The sequence below is a fragment of the Bidens hawaiensis genome, unplaced genomic scaffold (assembly GCF_021521415.1).
Source record: "Bidens hawaiensis isolate Kalapana, Puna unplaced genomic scaffold, B.hawaiensis_p1.1 tig00044265_1, whole genome shotgun sequence".
Classification (NCBI taxonomy): domain Eukaryota; kingdom Viridiplantae; phylum Streptophyta; class Magnoliopsida; order Asterales; family Asteraceae; genus Bidens; species Bidens hawaiensis.
The window spans coordinates 822-14,751 of NW_027497868.1; the positions used below are offsets into that span (position 1 = coordinate 822).

Consider the following 13,930-nt stretch of genomic DNA (forward strand, 5'->3'; position numbering starts at 1 on the left):
TAATAATAATATGTGATAAATATATTTGGAAATTGGAAGTGATAGTTGGGTCAAAACTAGTGTGCTACAACTTATTATTATTCCCGTACAAATAAATTGCACTAATTTTGACGTTATTTTACTAATCTCGTGAAAATAACGTTAAAAGTGACGGACGGTTAATCAGGCATCATGTAGTGGCGTTGATAGCCGAAAGACAAGGGTACATGCACCGATCAGCCGGTCTCGATGATTAAGTGCTATGTGCCTTATGTCCAAGGCTTGATGCAAAACTACTATCGAGCCGGGGTTCTCACCGGAAGCAGCCTCTCTATCCTTATGGGGTAGAGGTAAGGCTGTCTACATCTTACCCTCCTCAGACCCTACCATAGCTTTGCTATTGGTGGGATATACTGAGTACGATGATGATGATGATGATGATGATGAAATAAATACCTCCACCTTTTGCCTGCTTTTGTAGAGTTGCATTATTGATTCATTTCAGATTTTGAAGAGATTGTGTTTGTGTGTGTGTTTTTGCTACAAACACTTGCTCTCTTCATCTCTGGTAACCAGATTATTATTATTATTATTTAATCTTTTATGCGTTATTAGATGAATACATTTTTTGATAGTTATATTGTATTGATCAGTTTATATGCTTATGTTGTAGCAGATCTAGATATCAATGGCATCACTTCAGAAAACTCTCTTGTTTGAAGAAGTTGCTAAGCATAATAAATCTGATGATTGCTGGATCATCATCTCCGGAAAGGTACGATGTTCTCAGGTTACTATTAAGGGTGTGCATGTGTCGGCTTTGGGCTCAAACGGAACCAAAAACCAAAATTTTGCATTTTGGTTTGTGTAACATCCTAAAATTTTTATATGATAAATAAAAGAAAGTTATGTTTAGTAATTTCACGTTTTAGTTATTTAATGTCGAGAAAGGAACGGGTCATGGGCTTAGATTACGTAAAATGGGTTAAATGAGAATGGGCCTTGGGTCCGTGGGCTCGAGAGATATAAATACCCATCCCGAGCCCAAAATACCATTTCACTAACTTCCTTCCACTCCCACACCCAAACACTCTCAATTCTAGAGAGAGAAACTAGAGAGAGAAAGTTCTCAAATCACAAATCCGAGTCCACAATCTTGTTCCTAATCGTTTTTGGTAAGTCCCTCTCGAAAATCATCCGTTTTCATAACCATTTGCGGCCTCAAATCGAGCAAAAACTCCCATTTTCGTAACTTGAGTTTTCGGGTCAAAAACCGTCTTGTTTTGGTGTCAAAATGCAGGTCTTTGTGTTTAAAATCACTAGGAATTGATAGCCCTTTCAATCCCGAACATTTCCATGTCAAAAACTTCGATTTTGGGTCAAAAATCTGGAAAATCTGGAAAACCCGTAGGTTTCTCCGTCGCCCAGCTTGAAGGCGTCGAATCAGACTTATTCGATCGAATGAGTCAACCGAATCAGTCCATTCGATCGAATAGGGAAGCAACCGAACGGTCTCCATCTTATTCGACCGAATGAGCTTCATATCCGACCGAACGAGTTCCTATTCGATCGAACAAGTGCCATGTCCGACCGAACGAGTTTTCCCAACTGGTTCGATCGAGTGTGTGTCTAGTTCGATCGAGTGTGCCTCAGATTCGATCGAATATGTCCCTATTCGACCGAATCAAGCCAGAACCAAGCCGAACGAGTTTTCCCAACTGGTTCGATCGAGTGTGTGTCTAGTTCGATTGAGTGTGTCTCAGATTCGATCGAATATGTCCCTATTCGATCGAATCAAGCCAGAACCAAGTTGTTTCCAAGATTCGCCTGAAGTGAAGTTCGTTTATGAAATAAATTAAAAACCTAATGGAAAATGTGTTAAGGCGGTTATCGAAAATGAGTAGTGGTAATAGTAGTAGTAGTAATTGATATGTGTAAATATTATACAGTTAGCCGAGCCCAGTTAAAGAAAGGAATTACAATCAACGGCGAGCGTAACAGGATCCAGGTGAGTTTCTAGCCCCATTCCTTGTTATGTTTTCGGGGCTGTGTGCATACTTGATGTGTTGTTAATACATTTATCCTAAGTGATAAGTGTATGCCATATGTGATATATGTGATATGTATGAATGATTGCTTGATGGTTCGTGAACGATCTTCGGGTATTGCACGTACTGTCAGGTTGTAACGTTATAAGCCATACGTGATATATGGGATATGTATGAATGATTGCTTGATGGTTCGTGAACGATCTTCGGATATTGCACGTACTGTCAGGTTGTAACGTTATAATTATGGTAAGTAGGATATGTATGTTTATGTGTATGAACGTAATAAAGTTAATAAAAGAAGGAAATGACGGTTGTATGGTAACGAAGAGGGAACTGAACCCTACTAATATTCGAAAACAAGGGACCAGACCCTAATAATATCTGTGATGTTAGGGACCAGACCCTTATAATATCTGTGATGTTAGGGACCAGACCCTCATAATATCTGTGATGATAGGGACCAGACCCTTATAATATCTGTGATGTTAGGGACCAGACCCTTATAATATCTGTGATGTTAGGGACCAGACCCTTATAATATCTGTGAGGTTATAGGGCGAAAGGCTCTTTAAAACGTATGATTATGAATGTAAAGAAAGTATGTAAGTAAGAAAGAAAGTATGTAAGTAAGAAAGAAAGTATGTAAGTAAGAATGAAGGTATGAGTACTTATGTGTGTATGAAAGAAAGTTATGAGGTTAAGTACGTATGTATGTAACAAGGTATTGTATGGTAGTGTATGATTAACTAGAACTCACTCAGCGTAGCTGACTTTTAGTATGCACGCAGGTGAGTAGGATGAGACAGCTGGCTTGAGTGGAGGACACATGGCAGAAGACTAAAGCCTGGCATCCGAAGATCCGATATGTTTTATAAGTTACGTTTTGATTTTGAAAGACAAGAGGAATGTTTAAAGACATGATTATGAATTGATATGTAATGTTTTATGAAAGTTTTATATTCCGCGTAAAGTTTTTAATTAACTCTGATATTTAGAACTGTGTTTATGAGTAAATCCAACACGAAAGTAGGGTTACCGGTAACGGGGCCTTACAAGTTGGTATCAGAGCAAAGTTCGAGAGATTTAAGCATCCTACATGCTTAGACTCGAACAGAGTATGAGATTTAAGTAAGAAAGGAAAGAAGATGCCAGTCCAAGAATGCCATGTGTCGCTCAAGCAAGATCAGTGAAGGTAAGGTGTATGATTAAATGATATATATTAATGAGAAAGGAAAGATATGTGAACGTCAGGGATAGGAATAATTGATTGTTTGATTTGACAAACTGCTTAAGTAGAACCAGCACAAATAGACTCATAAAGGGAAGTGTATAGGACACGGAAAGTAACGTGATCAGCTAATCACAACTGGCCACTGTTATTACCTGTTAGCCTTACTATCCTTGTACTAAATAGTTCCTTGAGTGATGATGTTTGTGTTTTCTCATATAGGATACTGATGGCTGGAGCTGGAGAATTTATTGAAACTGGGGGTCGCACTGGGCGTCGTGGCAGGCCTCGTCTTGTCCGGCAACCCTCGGTAGAAGAAGCTTCCCACACCGAAGATGAAGGAATCGCAGCTGGAGGAGACCAGAACAACAACGAGGAAGTTCAACTTAGCCCTGCAGTTCAAGCAGCCATCGTTCAGGCTGTAGTTGCTGCTGTGAAGAACCTGAATCCCGAAGGATCTGCTGGAAGCCGTGAGCGAACTGCTGAAGGGGCGGGTGGTGATGATAGAAAGGATGGGGAAGGTGAAAGAGGGGCCTCGAGTGGGGATAAGTCTGTGAAAGTCGATGATAGGAGAGGAGGACAAGGTGGGTGCAGCTATAAGTCCTTCAAAGGTTGTGACCCGCCTAAGCTGACTGGTTTAGGAGACGCAATCGCTACTCTCCAGTGGATAACCGCTATGGACAAGGTTATCCGCATTAGCGAATGCCGTCCCGACCAAGCTGTGGGCTATGCTACTCAGTCATTCATAGATGAGGCTATGTTTTGGTGGGAGAGTGTGGAGCAGAGGAAGACCCGTGAAGAGATCAAAGGGATGAAGTGGGAAGATTTGAAAGAGTTGGTAATGAAGAAGTTCTGTGCAGATGCCGAGGTTGAAAGAACAGAGATGAAGTTCCAGAATTTAAAAGCCGGTATGATGACGCATCGTGAGTATACCACGGAGTTCAACCGACTATCTAGGTTGGTGCCTGACATGGTTGACACTGAGGTCAAGAGAATCAAGTGTTATGTGAGGGGGTTGCCACAAAAGGTCCGCATGTTAGTCAGGGCGATTCAACCTGCTACTTTTGATTCGGCTGTTGGACTCGCGGAAATGGTCTATGCTGACGTGGCCGCGGATGATAGGGTGGAAAGGGACGAAGAGAAAGAGAAGAAAGGGGACACTCCTGCTAAACGACCCGGTACTCAGTTATGGAACTCCAGGGATAAGAAACAGAAAGTGTGGGAGAAGAGATCGTGTAAGACCTGCGGAAAGAGGCATGGTGGTGAGTGCAAGTGGGGTAAAAGTTCTAATGTTTGTCTCAAATGTGGAAAGTCTCATGGTGGAGAATGCAGAATGGGGTCGAATGCCTGTTATAAGTGTGGGAAGGTAGGGCATTATGCCAATGAGTGCAGTGCGAAGCCAGCATGTTACAAATGTGGCAAGACAGGCCATATGTCAAGGGAGTGCACTGAAGGTGTAGCTGGAGGTAGTGGAAAGATGGATGCCGATCAAGCTAGGCCCAGAACTAGAGCCTACTTGCTGACCCAGGAACAAGCCAGGCAGATTCCGGATGTCGTCACAGGTACGTTTCTAGTGAACGATGTTTCCGCTTCTGTATTATTTGATTCTGGTGCGAATAGAAGTTTTGTAGCTACGACGTTTAGTAAACTAGCTAAAATGAAAGGCTGCCGAGTGTCTGAAACTTTTGTAGTAGAAACCGCAAGTGACACTTCGGTGAAAATAACAAAAATGGTGAAGAATTGTAAGATAGAGTTAGAGGGACATGAGTTCCCTGTTACTTTGTATGTTATGGCCTTAGGAGGGTTCGATGTAGTCTTGGGTATGGATTGGTTGTCTGAGTTTGAGGCTCAGATAGTATGTAAAAGTAAGATGATAAGGTTAAAGTCATTGGATGGTAGTGCGGTGACGGTTTATGGTGATAAGGAGAGTTATGGACTTAATGTCATTTCGATGATAAAAGCCGAGGGTTTGTTAAGGCGAGGGTGCGGTGCCTACCTGGCGTATGTTGTCAACGCTACGGCCGAGACGAAAGAAATGAAGGATGTTCCTATTGTGCGCGACTACCCAGAAGTATTCCCTGAGGATCTTCCGGGGCTGCCACCGGAGCGGGAAATAGAATTTCAGATAGATTTAATACCAGGAGCCCAGCCCGTCGCGAAAGCGCCTTACCGTCTAGCACCGTCCGAGATGAAGGAATTAATGTCCCAACTGCAAGAACTCCTCGACAAGGGTTTTATCAGACCGAGTGTTTCTCCATGGGGCGCACCGGTTTTGTTTGTGAAGAAAAAGGATGGAAGTATGAGAATGTGCATAGACTATCGTGAGTTGAATAAGCTTACGGTAAAGAATAGATACCCCTTGCCTAGGATTGACGATCTGTTTGACCAACTGCAAGGTTCGAGTTGGTTCTCACGAATAGATCTCAGATCAGGCTACCATCAGCTGAAGGTGAAAGAGGTAGACATCCCTAAAACAGCGTTCCGAACGCGGTATGGACACTACGAGTTCCTTGTAATGTCATTCGGTCTAACAAATGCTCCTGCAGCATTTATGGACATGATGAATAGGGTGTGTCGACCGATGTTGGATAAGTCGGTTATCGTCTTCATCGATGACATATTGATTTATTCAAAGAGTGAGTCTGACCATGCCGAGCATCTGAGAGAGGTATTGGAAGTTCTGAAGAAAGAAAGGTTGTACGCCAAGTTTTCGAAGTGCGCGTTCTGGTTAAGAGAAGTGCAATTTTAGGTCATGTGGTTAATCCGGAGGGGATTACCGTGGACCCAGCTAAGATTGAAGCGATAACGAATTGGAAGACTCCGCAGAATCCGACTGATATACGAAGCTTCCTAGGGTTAGCTGGCTACTATAGGAGATTCATCGAAGGTTTCTCCAAGATAGCCGCACCGCTGACCGGTATGACCCGAAAGTCGATAGTATTCAGTTGGGGAAAATTTCAAGAAGAAGCCTTTGAAGAGTTAAAGAGAAGACTCACGCAAGCTCCAATCCTTACTTTACCCGATGGTGATGAGGATTTTGTTGTTTGTGCTGATGCCTCGCATCAGGGGTTAGGTTGCGTGTTGATGCAACGAGGGAAGGTGATAGCCTACGCGTCTAGACAGTTGAAGGTCCATGAGAGTACTTATCCGACGCATGATTTGGAGTTAGCAGCTGTAGTGCATGCTCTTAAGATATGGAGGCATTATCTGTACGGCACTAAGTGTACTATCTATACCGATCATAAGAGTTTAAAGTACTTCTTCGAGCAGAAAGAACTGAACATGAGGCAGAGAAGATGGTTAGAATTGATAAAGGATTACGACTGTGAGATTAAGTATTACCCCGGTAAAGCTAACGTGGTCGCTGATGCGTTAAGTCGGAAGAATGAGGAAGTCCTTGCAACAGTGAAGTCATACAAGTTGATCATGAACCCGAGTCTTTTTGAAGAAATCATCAAGGTGCAGTCAGAAGTGTTAATAGATGAGGGGTTAGTAAAGAAGGAAAGGATTAATGGCCAGCAAGATGAGTTGATGGAAAACACTCATGGAGTTAAGACTAGGTTCGACCGTATGTGGATCCCACGCCATGGTGATCTTAGAAGTCGAATCTTAGATGAAGCTCATAAGTCAAGGTACTCAATCCATCCAGGAGCTACAAAGATGTACCAAGACTTGAAAAGAGATTACTGGTGGCCAGGATTGAAGAGCGATGTAGTGGATTATGTTGGTAAGTGCTTAACTTGCTTACAAGTCAAAGCCGAACACCAAAAGCCTTGTGGGAAGATGCAACCGCTGGAGATACCTGAGTGGAAATGGGAACACATCACCATGGATTTCATAACTAAGCTACCTCGTACAGCTAAGCAACATGATACCATCTGGGTGATTGTGGACCGTTTGACCAAGAGTGCTCACTTTCTGCCCATACGAGAGGCCATCTCGTCAGAAACGTTAGCAAGCTTGTTCATTAAAGAAATTGTAACCAAGCATGGAGTACCGTTATCGATCGTGTCTGATAGGGATACACGGTTTACTTCGAGGTTCTGGAAGAAATTTCATGAAGCTATGGGGACGAGGTTGAACATCAGTACGGCGTATCATCCTCAAACCGATGGACAGTCTGAAAGGACGATCCAAACCCTTGAGGATATGCTACGTGCTTGCGTTTTAGACTTTGGTGGAAGTTGGGATGATCATCTGCATCTGGCAGAGTTCTCCTATAACAACAGTTACCATTCGAGTATTGGTATGCCACCGTTTGAGATGCTGTACGGTAGACGATGTAGAACCCCGGTGTGTTGGGGTGAGATTGGTCAGAAGGAAATGGGAAGTATAGAAGTGGTTCAAGAAACGTCTTCAAAGTTCGATCAGATCAAAGCAAGAATGAAAGCCGCTCAAGACAGACAAAAGTCTTATGCGGATAAGCGGCGACGACCAATTGAGTTTAACGTTGGCGACTATGTGATGCTTAAGGTCTCGCCTTGGAAGGGGATTATCCGTTTTAGGAAAAGAGGAAAGTTGAGTCCGAGGTACATTGGACCGTTCAAGATTGTAAAACGTGTGGGTGAAGTAGCTTACAAACTGGATTTACCCGATGAGTTAGAAGGAATTCATTCAACCTTCCATGTTTCTCATCTGAGGAAGTGTCTAGCTGATGACACGTCTCACGTGCCCTTAATGGACATCGAGGTTGATGAACAATTGAACTACATCGAGCAACCGATAAAGATCGTTGATCGCAAGGAGAAGCAGCTTCGTCACAAGATTATACCCTTGGTCAAAGTGATATGGAAACACCGCAAGGGATCAGATGCTACTTGGGAAGTCGAGGATGAGATGCGCAAGTTTTACCCTAGTTTGTTTATGTAATAGTTAGGTTTCGGGGACGAAACCTCTTTAAGGAGGAAGACTTGTAACATCCTAAAATTTTTATATGATAAATAAAAGAAAGTTATGTTTAGTAATTTCACGTTTTAGTTATTTAATGTCGAGAAAGGAACGGGTCATGGGCTTAGATTACGTAAGATGGGTTAAATGAGAATGGGCCTTGGGTCCGTGGGCTCGAGAGATATAAATACCCATCCCGAGCCCAAAATACCATTTCACTAACTTCCTTCCACTCCCACACCCAAACACTCTCAATTCTAGAGAGAGAAACTAGAGAGAGAAAGTTCTCAAATCACAAATCCGAGTCCACAATCTTGTTCCTAATCGTTTTTGGTAAGTCCCTCTCGAAAATCATCCGTTTTCATAACCATTTGCGGCCTCAAATCGAGCAAAAACTCCCATTTTCGTAACTTGAGTTTTCGGGTCAAAAACCGTCTTGTTTTGGTGTCAAAATGCAGGTCTTTGTGTTTAAAATCACTAGGAATTGATAGCCCTTTCAATCCCGAACATTTCCATGTCAAAAACTTCGATTTTGGGTCAAAAATCTGGAAAATCTGGAAAACCCGTAGGTTTCTCCGTCGCCCAGCTTGAAGGCGTCGAATCAGACTTATTCGATCGAATGAGTCAACCGAATCAGTCCATTCGATCGAATAGGGAAGCAACCGAACGGTCTCCATCTTATTCGACCGAATGAGCTTCATATCCGACCGAACGAGTTCCTATTCGATCGAACAAGTGCCATGTCCGACCGAACGAGTTTTCCCAACTGGTTCGATCGAGTGTGTGTCTAGTTCGATCGAGTGTGCCTCAGATTCGATCGAATATGTCCCTATTCGACCGAATCAAGCCAGAACCAAGCCGAACGAGTTTTCCCAACTGGTTCGATCGAGTGTGTGTCTAGTTCGATTGAGTGTGTCTCAGATTCGATCGAATATGTCCCTATTCGATCGAATCAAGCCAGAACCAAGTTGTTTCCAAGATTCGCCTGAAGTGAAGTTCGTTTATGAAATAAATTAAAAACCTAATGGAAAATGTGTTAAGGCGGTTATCGAAAATGAGTAGTGGTAATAGTAGTAGTAGTAATTGATATGTGTAAATATTATACAGTTAGCCGAGCCCAGTTAAAGAAAGGAATTACAATCAACGGCGAGCGTAACAGGATCCAGGTGAGTTTCTAGCCCCATTCCTTGTTATGTTTTCGGGGCTGTGTGCATACTTGATGTGTTGTTAATACATTTATCCTAAGTGATAAGTGTATGCCATATGTGATATATGTGATATGTATGAATGATTGCTTGATGGTTCGTGAACGATCTTCGGGTATTGCACGTACTGTCAGGTTGTAACGTTATAAGCCATACGTGATATATGGGATATGTATGAATGATTGCTTGATGGTTCGTGAACGATCTTCGGATATTGCACGTACTGTCAGGTTGTAACGTTATAATTATGGTAAGTAGGATATGTATGTTTATGTGTATGAACGTAATAAAGTTAATAAAAGAAGGAAATGACGGTTGTATGGTAACGAAGAGGGAACTGAACCCTACTAATATTCGAAAACAAGGGACCAGACCCTAATAATATCTGTGATGTTAGGGACCAGACCCTTATAATATCTGTGATGTTAGGGACCAGACCCTCATAATATCTGTGATGATAGGGACCAGACCCTTATAATATCTGTGATGTTAGGGACCAGACCCTTATAATATCTGTGATGTTAGGGACCAGACCCTTATAATATCTGTGAGGTTATAGGGCGAAAGGCTCTTTAAAACGTATGATTATGAATGTAAAGAAAGTATGTAAGTAAGAAAGAAAGTATGTAAGTAAGAAAGAAAGTATGTAAGTAAGAATGAAGGTATGAGTACTTATGTGTGTATGAAAGAAAGTTATGAGGTTAAGTACGTATGTATGTAACAAGGTATTGTATGGTAGTGTATGATTAACTAGAACTCACTCAGCGTAGCTGACTTTTAGTATGCACGCAGGTGAGTAGGATGAGACAGCTGGCTTGAGTGGAGGACACATGGCAGAAGACTAAAGCCTGGCATCCGAAGATCCGATATGTTTTATAAGTTACGTTTTGATTTTGAAAGACAAGAGGAATGTTTAAAGACATGATTATGAATTGATATGTAATGTTTTATGAAAGTTTTATATTCCGCGTAAAGTTTTTAATTAACTCTGATATTTAGAACTGTGTTTATGAGTAAATCCAACACGAAAGTAGGGTTACCGGTAACGGGGCCTTACAGTTTGAGTTTGAGTTTAATACAGTTTTGGTTTTTTATTTGGGCTTGAAAATTTTTGAGATGACAAAATGAAAATTAACAAAAGATAGTTAACTTTGGCATAAATTCTTTTGATAGTTTATAGTTAATTGATTATTATATATTGGGTTAATATACGAGTTACTCTATATATTAATTAAATTAATATAAATTACTTAAAATTCAAAATAATAAAAAATATGCTCTATAATATAAGTTCAGTTTGGTTTTGGTTTTTTCTGTTATGTGAAAATTGGGCTGGAAAAACAAAATTGACCAAAAATAATGAATTGGGTTTTTAATTTTTTGGATAGTTTATAACTAAATGATTATTAAACATTTGGGTTCCGTGATATATTAAATTAATATAAATTACTTAAAACTAAAAATAAAAAATTAAATTCTACAAGTTCTATTCGGTTTTAGTTACACACAAAACCGAAACCAAAATTTCAGTTGTTACAAAAACAAAAAACCAAACCGTCGCTTTTTGTTTCGTTCATTGACCTTAATTAACTTTTGATTTTCATAGAATCTCATCATGATTTTTGATTTACTAACAATAAACAACCAGAATGTTGTGATGTTCAAAGTGAGTTTTTATGCACAATCTTGTTTGTTTGAAACCCAATATTTCAATATCTATTCTCCAATTGTATCAGGTCTACAATGTAACCTCATTTATGGATGATCATCCTGGAGGCGGTGAAGTCATGCGAAAAGCAACCGGTACATTTCACCTAGGGGTGTAAACGAGCCGTGTTGTGCTTGGCCTGTTTAACTTACAGAGAGCTCGATCTCAGATGTATCGAGCTCTATTTCTAAAGCTCGATTTTGGCTCAAGCTTGATTCATTTATTATTTATTAATTTAATTTTTCTATATTTATAAATACATATATATCAATAATTTTTTTTGAAAGACTAAACAAATATTTCATTCTACACACTAGCCAGAAGCTAGCCAAAACACTTGACCACCAAAATATACTGACTACCAGTTTCATTTTCACATGTATATCTATATTAATTATAACTTCTATATTTCAAGTGGGTTTTTATTCTAATCTAACCATATATATATGAGTTGTGAAAACTCTAGAAACCCATTCTCAACCACATGTTTTTAATTAAAGATTAAATTTTATGGTCCACAATTAAAGTTAATAAAAAATGTAAAAGTTTATTTACATTTTCTCTCTCCTGAAAACATATATAAAAATTATTAAAAAAATGTAAAAAAAATAGCAAAACATTTTTTTATGTTTTCGATGTTTTGTATTAAATGTAACATATATTACATGTAACAAAAAAAAAACGATGTTACATAGGGTTTTCTCAAGAGGGTTTTCAAACTATATTTCTCCTATATATATATATTATTTAGTATTTTTATCATAATTTTTATATATTAATAATAATAATTGGTTAATAAATATGCATTAAATATATTAAATAAAAGTTATGCAAATAACAAGCTCATTTAGGCTCGCGAGCAGACCCGAGTTCGGTAATTGATGCTCGGGGTCAGGCTCAATTATTAAACAAACTTATTTTAGGCTTTGCTTGATTCGAGCCTTTTGTGAGCTGATCTCATGTAGCCCGCGAGCAGCTTGGCTTATTTACACACCTACATTTTTTATCCCATCATTTTCTACCTAAGAACAAATTAATATCAACATTTTAACCCAACTTTTGACATGTGTAATAATTCTTTCAGGCAGAGACGCGACGGTTGATTATGGTGATGTTGGACACAGCGATGCAGCTAACGAAATGATGGGAAAATTCTGTATCGGCGAGATGGACATGTCAACTATTCCTGTAAAACAATCTTACATTTCATCAACTACCAAAAAGATCTACAAGCCGCAGTTCATCATCAAGGTACTACTTGTTGGAATGTTGGCTGCTGCATTGAGAGTTTTGCTAGTCTCATTCTAATTTGTTTCTAACCAAAGTGGTTATGTGTGTTGAAATTTGAAAGATTATTGGTTGTTTATGTTTATGAGGTGTTAGTGAACATGTATTCAATATATATCAATGTGTGTTGGTTTTCTATATTTGTTAAACTATATATAAAATGATTCATACTTCATACATCTTTCAAGACACATTATTTTTCTTCACTTTCTTTTACTCAATTTCTTTTTTCTTTTTAACAAGAAGGGTTAACTCACGCATCCTCTAACCCTAAATAACTGAAGGAGAATATCAATGTTTTAAAAACCAGTACGTATTGGCTGGTTAAACCGGCTATACCAGATTTTCATAAGGTAACTGATATTTAGAGTCCAGTATATTAGAACGATTTGCTAGAACATCATACTACTAGTTTTCTAAAAATACCGGCCTAAACCTGCAATCCGGTTTTATATCCAAGAGATATTTGATATTTTTTGTGGCCCATATTTTTTAAAAATGGATTTTAACAAATCATATAAAATTGAAACGAGTAAACACGGTAAACGATGTTTTGTTAATCAACAAATTCTGTATCATGCAAATCTAATGCTGGTTTATTTATATCTTTTGAATTGACTAATTACGTATACAAAGTACAAACTTTCATTCCAACTCGATCATTGTTCATGTGTGATATTTAGTTTAAGTGTGATGTATTAATGTACTTATGGGTTATTTTTTGAGTTGAAATTGTATTTATATGAAATTATAAGATAAATTATTCAACTTGTTTGAACCTTCTGATGCATTCCGATTCAACCGATTGCATTATTTTTGAACTAAATCCAGTATGAATAAAATACCCGTTTTTAAAACATCGGAGAATATTCAAACTAACAAACAGTCAAATTTCCGTACCCCCATAAAGTCAAGTCAACCCATTGACCATTTTTTAAAACCCTTTGGTTCACTCATTTTCTTTCATGTTACACGCATTACTATTCAAAATCATGTGTTTGTAATTTGTAATGGTAAATTTGCTACGAATTAGCTACAGATTTTCATCATAGAAAATCAATCACAAAATCAATAGCAAATATTTCATCCTTACTAGTCGCCGAATATGCGATTATGTAGTAAAAATAACAAAGGTGATCAGCGATGACATGAGTTGCAAGCTAGGGTCGTGTTTGTGAGGTTTTGGCTGCCACAATGGTCGCTTGTCTAGTAATGAAATACGAATATGTCAACTTTAGATTATGGGCGCATGGGGCGTCCGCAGGGCAAAACTATAGGGGTGTCCGACGAAGATAATCAAATATTTACAACTATCTTCCACCATCTTCATGCATTATCTTAGGTTAATTTATTGGTAATTCTTTGGTATAAGGGCTTATGATGTTCTTACTCGATCGTACTGGTGAAACTTGAACACATAATTCGAGAGGTGAAACTTGAACATTTAAATTGGTATAAGCGCCTACGTGTCACAAGTCTATGTGTCAAACCCACTTTTCTTGTTTATTTTTATTGCACTTTTCACCCATTCGTAATATATAAATTTACAATGTGCAAAATGAAAAAAAAAATATTTTAGTTTGAA

General features: G+C 39.0%; 1 protein-coding gene across 1 annotated transcript; it reads left to right on the top strand.

Moving 5' to 3' along the window:
- The first annotated feature begins 645 nt into the window (after positions 1-645).
- Positions 646-12,480, top strand: LOC143594865 (cytochrome b5-like). The gene is made up of 3 exons (XM_077074066.1): positions 646-754; positions 11,087-11,153; positions 12,143-12,480. The coding sequence occupies exons 1-3, from the start codon at positions 668-670 to the stop codon at positions 12,364-12,366; spliced, it is 378 nt and encodes a 125-aa protein (XP_076930181.1). The 5' UTR covers positions 646-667; the 3' UTR covers positions 12,367-12,480.
- Positions 12,481-13,930: the final 1,450 nt, after the last annotated feature.

Excerpts from the sequence above, each read along its gene's own strand:
- LOC143594865 (XM_077074066.1), top strand. The coding sequence starts at position 668 with ATGGCATCACTTCAGAAAACTCTCTTGTTTGAAGAAGTTGCTAAGCAT. Across the intron at positions 755-11,086 it reads GGATCATCATCTCCGGAAAG|GTCTACAATGTAACCTCATT; the intron begins GTACGATGTTCT and ends CAATTGTATCAG. Across the intron at positions 11,154-12,142 it reads AGTCATGCGAAAAGCAACCG|GCAGAGACGCGACGGTTGAT; the intron begins GTACATTTCACC and ends TAATTCTTTCAG.